At 38.3% G+C, this 20,146-nt stretch overlaps 1 protein-coding gene across 32 annotated transcripts in view; it reads right to left on the bottom strand.

The window, feature by feature from the left end:
• Nucleotides 1-20,146, bottom strand: part of ANK3 (ankyrin 3) — a 1,906,984-nt gene that overhangs the window by 265,173 nt on the left and 1,621,665 nt on the right. For all 32 annotated transcript variants that reach the window (XM_085608804.1, XM_085608807.1, XM_085608799.1 and 29 more), the window contains one exon: nucleotides 3,266-3,420. In XM_085608804.1, the coding sequence (XP_085464930.1) occupies nucleotides 3,266-3,420 (155 nt within the window). The remainder of the gene's footprint in view (nucleotides 1-3,265; nucleotides 3,421-20,146) is intronic.

Below are 20,146 nucleotides of genomic sequence, written 5' to 3'. Positions count from 1 at the left end.
GAGATAGAGCTGTGTGTACAGGGTTGGAGGGACAGACATTGACATATACATGGTGTTTTTAACTATTCTCAACATTCAAGGCTTTGGGCCTTTTAATTGGTTGCTGCTGCGGTATATTTTATTTTGTTTGCTTTGTTTAACGCAAATTCTGATCATACACATCCTCTTAACGCATCTCATTTAAAAATGTAAGCCTCTGTGTTACAACTTTTTATGAGAAAACATGTTCAGTCACCCATTACAATAATTTGAAACAAAAGTAATATGCAACACACAACACATGGACTTTCGTGCAAGCATTTTAAAATACCTTTAACATGAGTCAGACGTGTTAGCTATCAAAATTTTAGATTTTAGAGTACCTGCCATTCATTCACTGAATTCTAACAAAGTTTTATTCTGATATACATCTGTCCATTAGACACTGTGCAGACGAGTACAATGCACAGAATTAAGCGACACATCAAATAGTCAGAGTCATTTTCACTGGAATGCTGTCTGTTATGTGGGACATGACTGGAGGCAACTGCATGCTACTGTAAGTGAACACAGGCGTAGGGCTGGACACCAGAATAACTTTTGGCCCTTTGTTATGTTCAGTGGATGAACAAAAGACTGCGCATAAATGTGTCAAACATGTCAACGCTCCCAGTTTAGGTGGGAGTCACCATGTTTTTTAGCCAAAAATGGCTTTACTTTAGCTTTCGCCCACTAAAAACGTTCTCCACTTCGAAGTTCGATTAGGTTTCGAACGCTCTCTCTTATCTGATCCCAAAACATTGACTAATACAAATCATAAATGCAAATGTGTGCAAATATGAAGCACCAATTCAATGAGTACCTGACCTACAATCAACAATTTCAAGTGCCAACCTTGCCACTACTGGGTTAATATGCATCAAAGGTCACAAATTCCAAGTTATGTCGAACCTACCAGGAAGTGTTCTGCCTGGTTGCAAAAGTCCTATTGTTGACTTACCAAGAACTTACCGGGGTCTATAACCTGCCCATGGTTTACCATTGGCTGGCTTTAGTGTCTCTCTCATTTGCTTGCTTCTCATTCAATGGCTTTCCTTGTCCTAGTTTGCACATCTTGTTCCTTGGAGCATATCCCCTTAACCATCTCTCCGGCTGCTGGCTTCTATCCTTCCACTGTTCACTTTTAAGGAGCTACCTTTCCCCTCCTGACCCACTTTCCATTGCTCCATCAACACCCCATGACTGTGCACCCGTGCACCTACAAAATTAGGTGGACACATTATCAAGTCTTTTTTTTCTTTTTAAAAAGGCATTGGCTAAGCCAATAGGCCCCACTGGCGAGGCTAATGCTCGTTTTTTATGGGTCTCTGGAGACTTCATTGTCAGGAAGCTCGCAACTTTATGAAGAAAAACTCTAAGCCGAATGCAACTTGAAACTAGTTTGTTGGCATGGAAAATTTGTTTTTGAAAAAACTCTGTAAACCAATATCTCTTGTGGTCTGGTGATATCTAGTTGAAGCGATACTACAAATTGCATTTCATGCATGTCTGAACATTAACCATGCTACAAACAGTGCAATTATGAATAAAGAGTGACAGATGTGTTAAAACACAGGCCTATGCATAACATCTGTGCCTTTACTCAGTATTCCACATGTGATCTAGATCTGTCTAAAATATTTTAGTCTTGAATTTTGTAGAGAATCTAAAACGAGGTCTACATTATTAAGAACCACTGTGCAAGATTTCTGTAGAGGGCAAGGATCAACGGCGGACTTCTTCGCTGCGTTCCCGTTATAGAAAGTAGATATTGTAGTCACAATTGGTGTGCACTAACTGCTCCTGCACCTGCCGTTGGGAGATGCAAACTGCCAGGCAGATAAACAGGAATCTGGAAAAAGATGGAGCGGTGCACTACCCTGGTCCTCTGTTTAAGTTACAACAAGTAGTCAATTTTCTTTTAGTAAAACATTTTTTTGTTCTTTATTCCGAATATTCCAACCAAATTGTGCAAAGAATCTCAGCCAACGTGTTTCGTTCAGCAGAATGAAATTCGTCAGGGCATAAATAATATTGAAGAGCGATTCCAATGGGTTGCGTGGTGGTGTGGTCTCCTGTAGGGAATAGACCGGGTATCGCTGAAGTAGCAGTAACAAATAAAATGGCGGATCCAAGAACAAAATGAGCCTCCTTGATAAGGGCCCAATATAGAGATCTGGAGCCGTGGTGTATCCGTGCTCCTTCCTCGCGCCGCCTCTGGATGATAGTGGAATCCATTGGAATCGCTCTTCAATATTATTTACGCCATGACGAAGTTCATTCTGCTGAACGAAACGCGTTGGCTGAGATTCTTTGCACAATTTGGTTGTAATATTTGGAATACAGAACAAAAAAATTTTTTACTAAAAGAAAATTGACTACTTGTTGTTACTTAAACAGAGGACCAGGGTAGTGCACCGCTCCATCTTTTTCCAGATCACTGTGCAAGATTTGCATGCCCATGGTTGCTTGTGTTCCTGTTCAGGGAGGATGGCCTGGCAGTTCGGCCTGAACTGTTCCCACTGGAGGAGGGTCATATGGCTGGGTCCAACCTGAGGTGACCTGGTGTGCAAAATAAAGGTGGACCGAGATGCGGCCATGAGTAATCACCAGTGGCTTAGATTAATATAGGCATTCTATCCATCTCTTTTTTATGCTTCAGTGTGGCGACCTAAGTGGGAGGAGTATGCCTAGATATGGGTCCTGTGCACACTGTGCCACTGGAACCAAGCTATACCTGGCTGATGAGCTCCAATAAGAGCAAAACCGGTTCTTGGTTGCTTGTGTTCCAGTTTACGGAGGATCTAGCTGGCAATTTGGACTGGACTGTTCCCACTGGAGCAGGGTCAATGTTGATTTGCATATGGCTGGGTCCAAACGGAGGTGGCATGGTGTGCAAAATAATGAAGGACTAGGATGACACCTAGTAAATACCAGTGGCTTAGATTAATTTTCAGGCTTCATGGTAAAGAAGAGTCCACAGTACAATCACTAAAAAACAACTTGCAGGGTCCTACAGACACACACAAGGCGGGAATCGCAGCACAAGAATGTTTTGGGGCTACAGCATCCCCAAGCAGGGAATGTACTAAAACATCAGCAACACATAATCACAACTAAAAAGTTTTATAAATGAGTTTTCCAGGACTGTCCTTTCTACCAAGATAGACCCAGAATTGTAGCCTTACGGCAATTGTTGGCATCACTCCTGCATCATTTTATTTTCGAAGTAAACATATCTCCTTACCTTCATCCATGCCACTGAGCAGTGCTTTAAGTTCTTCAAGCTTACAGTCGTACTGATGCTCCTTCCACGTTTCTCCATTTTCACTCCTCAAGACGATTAGTTCCCGCTCCTTGCCGCGCATTGAGCCAAAATGGGGGATTTCCACTATGACGGGGCTAGACCAAAGAAAAATCAAATGTGTTATGTTTAACCAAGCAAATCTCGATGGTCTGATATCTTTGAACAGAGGTCTTTAAAGTTTCTGGATGCCATGCCAAACTAAAAGACAAAAACATTTGCAAATCGAGTGAATTAACAGAATGAAGTACCAAAGCTGCAGAATCCTTGTCAACCAGTACGGGAGGTCAATCTGAACCCTATATGTTGAAATATTGAAAAGGGATTAATAAATGAAAAAAGACTTATCTTTCATTTGATAATGGGGATAGGTCTATCAGCAGGTGCTTTGTAAATATAATATCAGGAACCCCGAGCAAAAGCCATCAATATGCACGTCACCTAAACGGCATTTTGATCAAAGAAGCTCAATTTTCTGTTACATCTAGTCAAATCGGACAAACATTACGAAGATGTCAACTCTTTACTGAAGGATACAATATATATATTTTAATGTAAAATTGTGACCTGATAGAGTGTGCAGGACATGTTTATATTCATTCATCGCACAACTCTCTTGCGGTAAATCAAATCACAATCAAAGCTATATAGTAGACCGGCTGATAGGGATTCTGCAGCTTTAAAATAGTTCCATAGACAGTATCATTAACTTCCTACAGAGGTTGTATGCACACGTTCACCCAGTGCATTTTTAGCTAATCAAATTTAAAATGAGACGACACACAAGCCACTGCCCTCGTACATAGATACCCTGGTAGTGTTTGCATGAAGAATACAATGCAGTTCCTCTGAAAATACTAGCACATCTCTAGGGCGCCGGTATGTATGTTGTATTTAAGTACACAGAACTTGGGGAATTTCAAAGTCATACTTATTAAGAAGGCCCAGTTCTATATAGTTCGTCAGTGTGCCTCGGTTTTGAGCGGTGTTACCACAACTACACTGAGGCTGCATTTTAAAAACATGTTATTGCTTATTCGCATTGCTGGTTAACTTCATATGGATCAGAATTTGGTCAAAGTTAACCAGATTTTCGAAACAGGAGAAGAATTTCACAGCAGTTATTAAATTAGTCGTAATTATATAACCAAATTAGCATGAAGCATTTCCTGGATTTGTTAGGTCTTTTTTAAGAAAAAAAATATCATGCAAACAACAGGAAACATTTCAAGCAGGTGAACCACCATATTCCTCAAGCGCTACGACTGCTTAGCACAGTCTGTAAATATCACCAAGACACAACTGTGCTGCACACATGTGAGAGAGAAGATCTTCAGAAATAAAATACAATTTGTGCAGGTCAACATGTCAGATACTGAGGACCCACACAGTGTGTGCATGAGCGTCAACAAGAAAGCTACATGAGGATATATGAGGCAAATGGTTTAGATCATAATAATATTACTATATAGTCTTAATTCCTCGATATGGTACTATAAAGTTTTAAATGAAAAATAATGTTGTAATTTAAGAGTTGCATGTCATTTTGTCACTTTTAAACACAACATGCCAAGCATCTGTTAATCTCCAAAATACCTAAATGGATGATTTTTTATCATGCATTTACAACAAAAAACCTAATTCCGCCAATAAGAGGGTCCATATAATAAATAGACTAACCATGTACTAAACCCACCATACACTCACTACAATTAAACGAATGGTGCAATATTTTTGTGACTGTTCTTCCTGCTTTATGGTTAGCATGGCCACTGGCAATTCTTCGTTTAATCCTGCTGGACTTGTACCTGCTCATCCTCCTTTGCCATTGTCTATTTGGAGGCCGTTTTTTAGGACCTGATTTTCAATCGTTTTTGTTCACTCACGTTTCATTTACATAAACAAAACCAACAATTTGTGATTTCAAATCCTATATCCCATGTCAGGCATTTTGCCATTGAAAAATAAATCTTCTAACAATGGACAATTTGCTAATAAGTTGAATTGTGTGTATTTGCAAAATGCATAACAAGGGGCAGGGATGCAGGCGTTTTTAGGAGGGACATCCTAGCCGAGTAGGTCAACACATGCAAAATTATAGCTTTGTTGGAATTTGCTTCAGCCAAAACCAGGAGAAAGTGAAGTCAAGTATGGGAAAAGGGAGGCAACATCCATAGATTTCATGTTGGTGTAGAAAAACACGCATGAATTACTCATGAAGAGATTTCTGCCAGATGGAAATTCCACTTGCGTAGGTTTTGCATACATGATTATGCCTAGGAATATCCAAATAGTTCGATAACTAGAGGATATGTCTCATCCAAGAACTTGCTTTTAGGCTTGCATAAAGGGTTTATTGGATCAGTAACCAATACTACTCTTTATAACTTCAGTACTAAGCTAACACTATTCCCACATAAGTGAAATCGTCTGCTGGCACACCTACTGGATGGACTGGGGTTATGCTTTTTCTTTACGTTTTCTTTCATTTTCGGGTTTTTTCTCTTTACTAGCCTGTTAAATAATACCATATTTTATTTTAATAATCTTGCAAATTTCTCTATTGCATTTTATCTACTACTTAGTCTTTAAATGGCAGGGATTTAAAGTATCACATCCTTTACATTCTACTGTGATCTGTATGTCTATATGGTTGGAATTATTTTCTAGCTGCTTACTGGTTCTAGTTTTTAGCCTACCCTAAGACATCTAAGAGAAATGACACTGGAAACCTTTCTCCTAGGAAACAATGGTAATATGCATGTTCATATTGTCTAAATTACAGATACTAGCTTTTACTACAGTCAACTGCATCTCTCAGTTTTAAACTTTCAAAACTGCAATTTCACAATGCAAAGACGTGCCCTCAAGATTTCACGCCTCTACTTAAACCTTGCACTGTATGACTCCATGTTTGATTTTTGGCAACTGTGGGACTTATGATTTCAGATCTTTCCACATTGTGCGCCATTATGTAATTTCACACATTGTACAATTCCTTATGAACTATTTCCTCCTCTACAAGTGTAATTCTGGACATCTGCACTGTGTCTGTGGCGCGTTTTAACATTTCCTTCTCCAGGATGCAGCTCAACATCCATCTTTTATTCCCACTTTGTTCCTTTTTTGTGTCTTGTATAAATGGTTTCTAATTTCCCACTGCCCTTACCGCCTGTTAGACTCTCTAGCTACATCTCTCACTAGGTGGATCTCTAATTTTGTTCAGTCATGTGGCTTCCCCCTCCCACTCCTGATTTAAATTTAACCTTCTCACCCTCAAAAGACTAACTTCCATGCCTGAGGCAGCTTCTGATTACCACTTGGGAATGTCTGGCAACTCCCCATTGCTACAATTTCTCTCACCACAAAGAACTGAGTTTATGCCCTTTAATGCTGGACTACCCTTGTTACCATATTTTCTCTGGATATCTACATGACAAACAACATTGAACAGAATAAAAACAAAATCAAGAAAAAAGAAGAGCTAAAACAAAACATGGCTACATTGCTATTTGAAAAGCATTGCTGTTTGGCCATAGAGTTGTGTGCACAAACAGTGTTTAACAAAATATGGGACGCTTGAAAAACTGTGCAGATATCCACTTAAAACATGTCTGAGGTATGGCAGGTGGGTGTCAGTCTCAAAACAAACAAGGAAATCTGAGAATATATGGTCTTCTTCCAAATTTAACACAAAACTTTATGTGCTGAAAGCCAATGAACTATTGTGTGATTGAGGATTTCACAATGCATCTTTTACTTCCCTAGCTAAAACTAATCAGTAAACTCAATTTTTCAACAGCCTAAAGCTACATTTTCGATATTAACACTAACAAACTTCTGTCTGAAAATGGCAGAACCACGATTGCGGTACAATATATTTCAAGAATTCCCTGGAAATACACTCTGCATTTTTTGTCCAGCCTTCAGATGACGGAGATTGCTAAGACTGATCTCAAGAGGAAGTGTTTGGGAACCTTAAGACATTTATTTACCTCTTGCCTCAGAAAATGTTTCATTTTTTATGTTTCATGAACTTCGTTAGTAACATGACAGCTACTGAACTGCAGCAAAATGCACCTATAATTGTGCACTAAGAAATTAAAGATTTTCTTGAGCTGCAAAACGGTTGCATGTTTTGGTGGGAATAGATAGTGCGTCTATCTATGTATATTGTTCAGTAAATCAGAATACTGGATTCCCATCCTTCTGCTGTTAATCTCAGCTGGCAGCAGCCATAAAACGAACAAGCAGGTTCTAGTGATTCCAGAGCACAGTATACAGGAACATAATCTTGTGTCAGTTATTTGAAAGACATCTGGTTTAATTATCAAATTTTTGTAGACATACGAAGGGGGATAATGATGCTAGGCAAGGATTTTATCCACTATATGCTTTAACTTAAGTCATAGATATCATTTACATTTGAAAACTCATTTGAGTCTAGCCTTGATAAATGTTCGTGTTGAACCTATACCAATTAATACTACCAAGGAACGGAAATACATCAAAACTTGGAATGTGATTAGACATGTTATGATTGTGTTTCTAAAAGCAACAGTTTTTATACATATTTGTAGTCTATGTCATTATTTGTAAATGTGGAATGATTTACATTGTTGGTACAATTAGGCCATTGAGAAAGAGAGTCCCATGGAGCACATTGGGGCTATCCGAGATGGGGATCAATGCTCCACATTTGCAGTACACTTCAAAGAATGTCAGAGGAACAGTCAGGTCATTTTGGTACAATTTCATGGTTTTGCAGCATATACCCATGAACCTCAGAGGTAGTGGGAGAAAACTGGGGTTGCAGAGAACAGGATTCTCAGGTTTAAAGCTGCAGGTAAGGATAAAAATGTTGAATATGATTTTTTTGGGGTGATTACCAGTAGCAACTTATATATATGGACACATGATGGTTGTAGATTCATAAAGCAACTTAATGTGTATCCACAAGATAGTATTTGACAGTCAGCAGTACCTTCTTGATGAATAACATGTAATTGACAAATGTATTCATATTAAATTAGTGTGGAAGTGTTTTAATTGACCAAACACTTACCCATAATAGTACAATATACAATATTAGTTTGAGTTCTGTGATTAAAACGTTTGTGTGTTTTATATGTTCATGTAGTAATGTAAAACATTTCAGTGTTTCCTCTACTCTTAAATATCCAATCCATCGCTCTATTTATGAGGTGACACCAAAACTGTCCATCTGTCATCCATTCATACAAGCTCCAATCTAGTACTGTCTATTTTGTTTTTCTCTTTTAGAGAATGGTGTTAGGATTTGAGGTTTAGGTATACCCACAACACACTTCACATGCTTAATGGAATTCTAATACCACTACGTCAAACTGTATTTTCATAATTCGTATTTTGGCAAGTATGCTTTTGACCAACTAACTTTATATATTAGGCTTTTCCTTTCTTCCTAAGTAACATGATGCACCAAAACCGAGGCCACTTTTTCTGCCTTGAAGTGGTATGCGCATAGAGATTTGGTTCCATTGATTTGGCTCATGCCTTTTTTTCAACTTTCATTATACATGTACCTTCCAGCTTTATAAATACACATGCTTTACATGTTTCATTTGCATATATCTGGTCACTTTTTTGTAGGTTATGTTCGAAGAATATAATCTCATTCACTTCCTCTCTCCACGACATTTCAACAAGTTGGACTCAGTTTGGATCATGAGGTGGGACACACTCCAATTTTAGTCCTTCATTACTTGTGCTAATGTTTTCATATAGTTGTAAAATGGTGCCCATGCCGAGAGAAATTTACAAGACGAGGGATTGACACTGCAGAGCAATATTAGGATTCTACCCCGCAAGTAACTTTTCAATATCAGTGGCTTTATGACAGTTTCTTTTTCAACTCATATTTCTAAAAGACTCACAATGTTTTTGTGCTATGTCATGCATTACTCACTCTCCTCGTCACATTTCTCTAGAACGGGATGCCAACACATCTCTCTAGTATTTTTTTTTATGTTTTAATGGATTTTAATTGGTTCATGGTATATGGTGTTTTTACTTTCCTTTTATGCAATGTTGTGAACTTTTAGCTACTTATTGTTGCTGTACGAAAAGACCCTTTGTGGTATTAGGAACCTTGGATTATGGATTCTACTTGCCAAAACATAATTTTTGTTTATTAATATAATGTGAGTAGACTATTTCATGTGAACGTCTTTAATCTCTAATTTTCAAGGTTTATAAATTGATCTGAGTACACTATCGCACTTGACTTTTCTCAAATACTGCTAAACCATTGTCTTCTTTTACATAATAATTTATCACGCTTCTGCAGCTCTAATTTGCTCTTCTTATTTGAATACTATAGGTGAGCCTGCTTGGACACTCTTTGCTGGTCGATTTGTGTGTAAACTGGTAGGTTTTAGTCATCTAAGTGAATGGTTCTCTCTCTACTGGCTATACGTCATCTCAATTGTATACTAGTAAGTTTGGCTGTACCTTTACTGTACTTACAAAGTTATTGTTCGTTGGATTCACCACAAGTACTAAATTGCCTTTAGTCACATTGTTATTGCTATTTGCAGCAACGACTAACCTATTTTAAATGTTATTACATCTTTGGATGCTCACTCTTTATGACAGGTGTATCTGTCTCATCCTATCTCTCAGGCCTACAAATTATCCTTTGTGTTGTTGGTTTACTCCTTATGTGCCTATCATTCTTAACCTATTGACATTGTGTAAAATTCCATATGCTCATTGATGTAATGAAAAAATGTTGTACATGCTATGCAAAATTAACATGTTGAGATGTAATTAACATTAGGTATAGTTAGGTGTACATTTTGTGACTTTTCTCTCTGATGGAAGACATTGAGATATTGTATATGTTTTACTATATCATGCATATCCTGAAGGTCAACTTATAACACTGAGATGTTCTGGCATGTTTTTGGGTGATGGATGTTATGTTATAGGAATCTTGTAGAGCGCACGTTCACCATAAGGTCGTTTGTTGCTGGTAGTAGAAGATAACAACTAGCATCCGGGTTAGACATGGGCTTGTTAGAACAACAGTGTTTTCCTGAAACTCACATAGTTGGATGCTGATCTGATGTCCAAGGGGAGAGTATTCCAGGTGAAGGTGGCTAATATGGAAAATCTGGCCCCTCCCAACCTTTTTCTTCTGTTTCCTAGCACCGCGAGTAAATTGTGGTGAGCCGATTAAGATGACGAGATGAGGTGTATTGCTGAATTCTGGAGGATATAAAGGCAGGACTTTTGCCAAGACGAGCTATGAAAATAGTGCAGGCATGTTTAATGATGGTCCTCACTGGGAGCCAATAAAGCTTTTTCATCAGCTGATACGGCCACAAGTGATGCACCCCCGAGTAATGGGAGTAACGCTGACATTGATGAATCAACAGAGATTCATACCGCCCTCCAAACTTACTTGCAAGTGGGAGAGACTCTCCGCATGTCATGGGTAGTCAAGTGCGGAACTGGATAAGGAAGTGCGGTTCACCAACGCGGTCCAAAAATGAAAACCGGAAGTAACAGCATCGCGTCATAATCCGGAAGCGTATAAAAGACGCTTACGGGTTCAAAATTATTCATCTTAACTTCGGATTACGGCGCAACACATTGTGAAAGATGGAGCGCTTTCTTCTGGTGCGGGAAGGTAGGGGCTCCTCCAGAGCGGAGCAATCTACCGAATTACTTCGTACGTACTTACTTTCTGGATGGCACTTTACTTTCTCCCAAAGCTGCATTTGGGAACACGTGTTGTATTGTCATTTAACCTTGGAGGGATCGTGGAAATGTGATGCAAACATTTTCCTTCCTAAACTGTGATTGGAGACTACTGGTTATTTCCTGCATAAGTTGGAGCGTGGATTACAATTCTCCTCCCCCCCCACTAGTATGAATGGATAAGAATTTGGGTGTTGCCCAGTGTAAGGGTAACAAATTATCGAGACATTTCAGTGACCACTCACAGGTGATAATGCTTTTTTTTTACATTTGTTATTTTTTGGAGCTCAACCTATGGATAGGATAAATGTCCTTCCTTTGTTCAGGATTTATATATATATACATCTCTATGTGGGAGTGAACAGGAGTGGGGGGGTGTACTACTAAAAGCATTCCCGTATTAATATTAGTTATTCGTTACAGCCTATGATTATACAGAAAGGTACAGAAAAGGAATTAACATTCCCTTGTGTGTCCCCTAGTGGTACAGGACAATCTTTATTTTCTTTAAAGGTAATAAAGAGAGAGGATATAATTACTTAAAGCTGTGAGATATATATAACCTGCTCATGGTGTTAATTTTCTTTACAGGTCTTACAAGCTGTTCCCTTCCTTTCCTTCCCTCACTTGATCACCCTAATCTTCTGTGCTATTATAGCAGTCAGAACAAGGGGTGGACCCACTTGAGCCACAAATCGATCCTGAGGATAACAAAGGTTACATCGTGACATCAGCGGCTTAGTGTGACAATATCATGGCTGACAAAAGATCAGCCGGGCTGTCTGGTTTTTCTCTAGTTGCAGCCTGTTGTATGACCTAGTTGGGAGTCCCAAGTAAAGGGCGCTGGCATAATCAATCCGAGATATCACAAGAGCAATAATCATATGGATGCCAGCTTCCTCCGTAAAATATCTCCTGATTGTCCTTATTCTCCTAAATTGGAAGTGGCAAGAGGATGATACAGCTCCAATCTGATGTTTGATGGATAGATCCTCATCAATGAGAATCCCAAGAATTATAATTGTTTTCTTAGGTGTAGGTGGAGAACCTCATTTGGGGGCAAAAAGGAGTGATTTCATTGGGTCAGGTAATTTTTAGTGACCACAACTGCAGTTTTATCGGAGTTCAACTTCAGCTGGTGGAAATTCATCCAGTCCCGAATATAAAGCATGGTGTTTTGAAAGAATGCCTTAGATTCCATTGTGGTGTCAAAAGTGAAAATCAGCGGCATTTTGTCTGAATATTTAAATATTTTCACCTTTTTCTCCAGAAGGGAATGAATTGGAGGACAAATGTAAAGGTTAAACAAGTGGGGGATAAGGATGTATTTATCATTATAAATAAATTAAACACTTTACATTTCATGGATAGAGCCTTGCTATATTTGTAGTTCTAGCTCTGATGAAGTTAAAGAGATAATTTCCTATCTGACGAAACAAATGTTGAGTGGAACCTACAAAGAAAGAATAAAACAAGACTGGCTGTAATGTTGTTTGTGGTGGAAAACAGTTTTATGTGTGGCCTCTGAGAATGTGGCAAGTTAGAACTCATGTACTCTTTGAAGTAGTACACCTTGGAACGCAGAGCACATTTTCATTTGTGAACCAGTATCCATAGTCTCCCACACTGAAAGCCAAGTAGAATGGAATGTTTCCTTCTCCTTTTGGACAGAACCCAATTTAATTGGTGCTACAACCACTTGATACAAAATGGGTATTGAGTGCTCATCCTTTGTGACCCAATTTCAATTTTGCAGGTTTATGGAAGATATTTTTGCTTCTCCTGTCACATGCACTACTTTATTTGCCATTGCTATGATCAGTCACAAACATCAGGACTAGATAAGAGTCATAAACACAAGAGGCTTCAGCTCTCATCAGTGATGGTACCTGATCATAGCAATGCAACTTATGTAGGCAGAAGGAAATCTAAGATTCCAACCCCTTCCCTTCTTTATGAAACACAATTTTTATCTTCTTTTGCCCTAAGAAAATAACAAGTATTTTATTTATAAGAAAAATGCTTCTCACATGGGACAGTTAAAGTTTCATTTTCTCAGCAGTGTTGGTAACTCAAGCTGCACAAATCAGTCCTCAAGATATCCAAAGCAGGGTGAAAGAACACATTGCTGACATCAAAAGGGCCTGAGATTTTAATACAGAGTAATTGACTTGCGCAATAGTCTTCAGTTTTGCCAGCAATAAGACAAACTGAGAAGATCTGCTTCAGAGGAGACAAACATGATTCTAATGCTATGTTAGTAAAACCCTCCACAATGGTCTTGGTACATGACCTACTATTTACACAGTGATATTGGCAAATATTGTTCTGGATGATGAGAAGCCAAAGGGAAGATGTTACTCATCTGTTAATGTCATTACCAGTATTCTCCAGGTCTATGAATGACAACACAGTAACTGAAAATACTTTACTACAATAGTAAATAAACTATCAACATTCATACAATACTTCTAAGGCCAGTCAATCACACCCATCACCAATGTCAAAAGACCTGGACAATGAACTCAAAAATTAAACTTGACATACACCCACTACTGTTACCTCTGGCTACTTTCAGGAATTCTCTTTTTCACTGCCCCTAGGAGACCACCCATTAGTAGTGAACCACCAAGCATGTTCGAAGAGTGGCAAATGTATAGGCAAAGCCCACAGTTGTATTGTATGACCTGTATAAAAAGACGGTGTTTCTGCTGCTAGGAGCATATAATTCAACAGTGAACATAGACAGAAAGGAGTATTAGGAGGACTACATTACTGTGGAACTAAGATGACTTTACACCTATAATGAAGGGAAGCTAAGAGCTATCTTTAAATAGCGGAACAATGCATGAGAGTGTCTAATACTCTAAGAGAACCAGTAAGAATAAGGGTGGTCAAGGTCACATTCCTACAAAAGATAGGAGTCAAGTAAAAGCACTCTTAAATGAACAAATTGTCAGACGTTTCTGATCATGATGTAGAAGAAAGTATGTCATTTGTTAAACTACTGGCCCATTTAATGTCTGCATATAATAAATACATAATATCGAAGCATCTATGCTGGTTCACTAACAACAGTTATATTAGAATTGACTATTGCAGGGTCATGCAAACATTACAGCAAATGTTTCATTGTACTGTTGCAAACATCTTACGTAAACGTTAAGGTGCAAGAAACTATCACACAAGGCAACAACAATACCTACACCATGTCTGCAATAAGTATCTTTTATTACTAAAATAACATTAAATACACTAGTTGCACCGTGAATAATTGACAGCATCACTTCTTCGCAAAGACTGATGTCAGAGCAAAGCAAAATATCACATGCTGAATGCAGACTTCTGGGGATGGCTGTTTTTATTAAAAAGAAGTGAGAATGCTAACCTGGCCCGATAACAACTACTGAAGCCTATAACAACAGTCAGACTCTTTATAAAGTATAAAGCAGCTGACTGAGGCATTCCATTTACAGAGAAACTGCATTTTTCTACTGAGTAAGAAGGAAGCATAGAAGTTACAAAAGTGTACTTCCTGGAGCCTGGGTTATCTGATACTTAGTACAGTTACCTGCTAGAAAAAGTGAATTGATTGCAGAATGTATTTCTACATTCTTAGTTATTGTAGACAGGCTTGCCTTACATTTGACATGGTTCATGCAGTGATTTGCCAAGAAGAGAGAAACTAAGACACTCAGGTGCTCAGACTGAGTTTATGAACATATTTCAATTTAGCTTGGGAACAAGAGCATAGATATCGGTCTTTTATATGTGCCCCTCTTGTTTTGCAAATGGCAGATGATGGTGGTGATTTGAAAATGTTTATGAGATCCGAATCATTCATATTCCTGTGCACCAAACGTTAGATTTATTTCTGCAGTCTGAAATATGTAGCAGCAATAGAGACTTCTCATTTAAAGTGCTGATAAATGGCAAACTGTAGTAGTAAGTGTTGTCTGAAAAAAGTATTTACTATTCTTATGCTTTGTCTTGAACTGTAGAAGGGTTAACCAACTGGTGGGTACGTTTTTTGTGATGAATTTGGCAGCAATGTATGCTGAAACTAAACTCAACTAGTAGAAAGAAAGCTTCAAGGAGCAACATCTTCAATCTGTGGATGCAAGAGTTGTACAAATTAAAACGACCTGAATAAAGAGCTACGGGATCACTGGTAAATAACAAGGATGTAATCACAAAACCTGCATACAAAGTAAGAAGAGTAATAATAATGACACCTCAGACTCAAAACAAGGATTGAAAAGCCAACTCAAAAATAAAAAGTCCCAGATGAATAAATGGAAGTGGTAATCAATAAACACTTTCAAAGAACTGAATAACTTCATTAAATAATTCCCTGTCAGAAAAAAGAACACATCAAGTGTCTGTCTGATTCTGGGTGACCCAAAACGTGGGGCCTTCAGACCTGGAAGTGTGAAGTTATGGAATAAAACAATAATCCTCGTGGAGATTTTGAAATTTTAACTCCAATGTCCAATGAAGTTAAAACAAATTTATTAAAATTCTCTTTAATCTTGTGTCTGGTCAACTAGTTGAAATGAAAGCACATCCATCCCTTCCCTGGAAGACACTAGGAAATACGTCCACAAACTGATAACACAATTTCTATTGAACCAGGAAAAAACAACTTTGGAGGCAGATTTCAGAGAAAAAGAGAATGAGTCATCAAACACTAAACAGGAAAAGCTCTAAGTTCCTCATAATATGGATAGAAGGAAGCCCAGTGTGCCACATACTGTTGCACTCAAACACCCTGTTTGAGCGATCTCAGACAGCAAAGAAATGTTTTCAAAATTGGAACACAACATGCAACTACATGCCAGACAATGATCATTTTGTGAAACAAGATCCATGCCCTAGATATGGAATTCCTCTACACAAACATTTCCAATAAAGATGGGCACAATACTGGAAATATACAGATTCGCCTACAGAAACAATAACTCAACTAATACAATTTATATTTACTTTCTAAGTGCATTTGACATCCCATGGAGGTATAGAAAGTCCTATGTTAAAACCAATACCAAAGAATACAATTCTGTAACAACAACTTCGCATTTGGAAATTACATTTACCTTCAGCACATGGCAACAGAAAGAGGTGGCATGACATTATGTGAAACTAAGATTCAGCTGCCAACAGAAAATAAACGTGAGCCAGACAGACACAAAAGGTTCCTCCATCGCTTGCCAAATAACACATTAACAAACTAATCTCCAACACAAAAATATACCCTTATGCTAAACAAGGAAATACAAGGCATTTACCTAACCAAACTTGTTACATTCTGACCTCAGATGAAAGGCTTACACAATATAATTAAGAACTGCACAACATCCAGGATGAAGAAGAAAGAGTGCAAGGTCTTTCCAGAATCTTTACTCTCTGTTGCAGATATCAAAACAACATGGAAGAAACAAATGTAGCATACTACATATGCCAACACAAACAGTGAAATATCTATCTAAACATCCAAGCAACGCGCACAAACTGACAATTGCAAAGAATACAGGACTTCAAATTCCAGAATTCCTTCAACTGCTTATCTATCAACGTGGCTTCCCTGATTGTGTGCACAAAATAGCTTACTTACATTTTTTATGAGGGTGAAACAGAAAAAGAACAAACATGCATCACTACCACACTGATCACAAGAATATAGCACACCAGTTGGTTGCTCAAGATACAGTGTAGAATACATGAATGTAACAACACAACAGGGACATTCTAATACAGACACGAGTACATGGGAATTCAAGATTGTGCAAACATTTGGTGCAGTATATATTATTTAAACAGAGATTAATGATTGATGTATCATTTGGGGTATGCAAAATATTATTTTTCACAGGTGCAACTGTGTGAAGTTCACAGTTGTGGAGCTGGTGGACTTTATATAACTTTTTACACAATTGAACTTTCTGTCCAGATTATTTAGTAACCCAATATTTATACTAAAGCTTTTTTTTGGGAAAACGTGAATGTAGGTTTTGCTTGGTGGTGCTGCCACCATAAAAACATTACCTTTAGCAAATTATACTACCTACATTTTCAACTTCATAACGTTCATGATACTGGCAAAATTAAAAAACAAAACAGCCTAAGTGGGCATAGATGAAGTTGGCAAATTGTCCTACTTCATTTATTATTCAAACGGAGGGCCTCTCAGCTCAAAACCATAGGACATCCTGTAAGAAAGTGGCACACATAAAAACACCATATTCTCCCTTTCTGTTACCTAAGTCAGTGCCAACCTGTTCAACGTAACAAGCAGTTGAATACTGCAGGCACATCTGCCCTTTCTGTAAGAGCAAAAAACGTAATGTGCTATTTCAAAGAACCAGTGTTCACAAAAGCACAAACAGCTGTTTATTGCAGGCAATTGCAACAAAAAACAGAACTCATAAGGAAGCAGCTTTACAACCTTCCTGCATTACATGTTGCTGTAACATTCTCCTTCAATAAAAATGGAATATGTGTGGACGTTGCACCATAACAGCCTTAAAAACTGGACTACACCGTCCTTTAACCTAGGTATATGCTTTGGTACCTAGAGGCATGGTATTTGCAGGTCAGTGTGCCATATTTCTTTTTCAGGCTTCATTTTACACGACAAAGGCTTAACAGAGGGCTTTATGGAAAGAGCTTAGCACATATGTTTTGAATGACAAAGTTGCTGCAAATATTATGGATGGTTTGGGTATTCACAGCATGTATGCTTTTGGTATTGCTTATATACAATCATTAGTGTCAGGAAAGCTGCGTCAGCCGCCTGGTGATGTTGGTTGGATCTGTTAGGAACAATTGGCATTGTAGACCAATAAAAATTCTTTTGCAATATCTGGCAGGTTTCCATAATTTAGGTAGACCTTGGAATGGATTAATTTGTTTCTATCAAAAAAGATACATGTATTTTTGTTTGGCTTTAACATTTCAATGCTCAACCAAAAGCCTAGGATAGATCCTTAAAGGTCTTTGTTATCCTGTTTAATGATTAAATTGTATATCACTCTTCTGGCACATCTGCTAAATGTAGAGAGTATTTTCTGTTAGATTTATGCAGATGGCACACCAATTTTGTCAAACATCTTCAGCAGGGATAGTAGCACGATTTTTTGCTACCTGTGGCTCTGAAGGTAGTTCATTGGTGGATGAAGGGGTATAACTCCTTGGAGTTATACCCCTACAAGTCATGTACTTCTGACCAGGAATTCCCTTCACTCATAGGATTCCAACCTGTGGCCCCTTTCCATTGGGCTTAGTCCAACCCATTCTAGAGCGACAAGACACCTTGGGATTTTGATTGGGTGTATAAGGACAACTTAGAGTCCTTATTTCCTCCCAAGTAATGGGGTGTCAATAGCCTATTTTTTCTCTTGGGCTGAGTGCTACCATTTCTGAATTTTTCTCAAAGGGTAATTGTGTCCCTGCCAAAGTGGTATAGTAAATCTGTAACATATTCGGAAGGCTGCAGCTTGAGTTCTCTTTTACTTTTAGGAAATTTGTACAAATCCGGGCCACATTCAGGGAACTGCACTGTCTACCGGGGCATATGAAAACTCTTTTAATGCTCCTATTTAAGACAGCATTTTTTCATCATGCATGCGCTCCTTCATTCACTAACAAATTCTCTGAACATGTTTCTTCTATCACTCTTCAGAGGATCTCCATGTTCCTCCTCTCTATACCAAAGTACAGATGGGATTGGTATGATGGAAAAAACGTTCAGAGTTCAAGGTTTAAAACATTGGGCGTCCATGACTATGCAGCTGAAATTAGAGATCAACTTTCTCACTTTTTGTAAAAACATCAAAAGCTGCCTGCAGTGCTTAGCGCTGTCTAAGTAATGCTACCTTTGTACCTCATCTGAACTATAAATGTGACACAAGAGATTCTTGCAGATGATCTCTGAGGTCTATAAATATTTATTCGATAGACAAACTTGCAGAAGTGGCGGTATCTGAAACAGGTATTTAGTTGAACTGATTTACACAGCTGGCTGGCTATTAAATCAAACACACTTTATTTTCTACTTCATCTCGTGTTTGTAAAACAAGTCTACTATGGCTATATTTCATACCAGTGAAGTACAAAATCACACTGGCTGATCCACCATCCCAATTTATCAAAGCAGAGAAGCACACACAGAGGTCACTGCTGAAAATAATTTAAACATCCTCCCCTGAAATTAAGGGCCTCCGTTGAGTTTAGGATGGATACCATCTATGCTGGATGAAAGCGTGTGAATACCTTCTCCATACCAAGGGTGAAATTAAAAGACTAATAATGTATGCTAAGATGTATTTGATGTTGCAAACAGTCTAATTTGGAAAACAAAAATGTACAGCGGTTATGAAAAGCAGAATGCTTGCAGTGGATTACACATGCCTTTAAGCACAGGACAGTCAGCAGAGCTATAAAAGGTGAAGCCACTATGATTTGCCTTTCAGTGACATAACAACTGAAAGTGGTAGGAAAAAATAAAAGATAAACCATGGGGATGAGAAAAAAAAGCTGAAACAGAAGAAATAAATTTCAGACATTCTGCATCTCTCCTTCTGGAAATACAGCATCCTACCCAATAAATTTTGTTCCTTGCGGCCCAAGCTGCAGGATTCGGCCAACCAAGCTCTCCCCTTCATTTAGAAGGGGAAGATTGGTAGGAAGGTGCAGTTTACTGAATAACATCCATGCAGCAGGAAGAGAAAATAAGAAGGGGAAATTAGGAACAGACTGTCATTATGACAGGACCTACACTTTGTCATCATCGCACCACTTACAGCAACAAACACTTTTAAGTGAGTTAATTCATGTTTATCAAATCATGGTGGGCTTTCGATGCTTATCACTTTAACAATCCCTTGCCTGCCAGGATGTCAGCGCACTCCAATGCATTTTATGGTATATGTATACCTCACAAGAGCAAGGAGGGGTTGAAAAGATGAGATCAGTATCTATATTGAAAAAACATTTTCTGAAGGTAAGCCGATCCTAACTGGAAAAGCTCATCATGATCTTGTGAATGTTAACCATATTGGTATGTCCAGATGTATTTAG

This window comes from Triturus cristatus, chromosome 1_2 (assembly GCF_964204655.1).
Source record: "Triturus cristatus chromosome 1_2, aTriCri1.1, whole genome shotgun sequence".
Lineage (NCBI taxonomy): Eukaryota > Metazoa > Chordata > Amphibia > Caudata > Salamandridae > Triturus > Triturus cristatus.
This window is presented reverse-complemented; position numbering and strand designations above follow the sequence as displayed.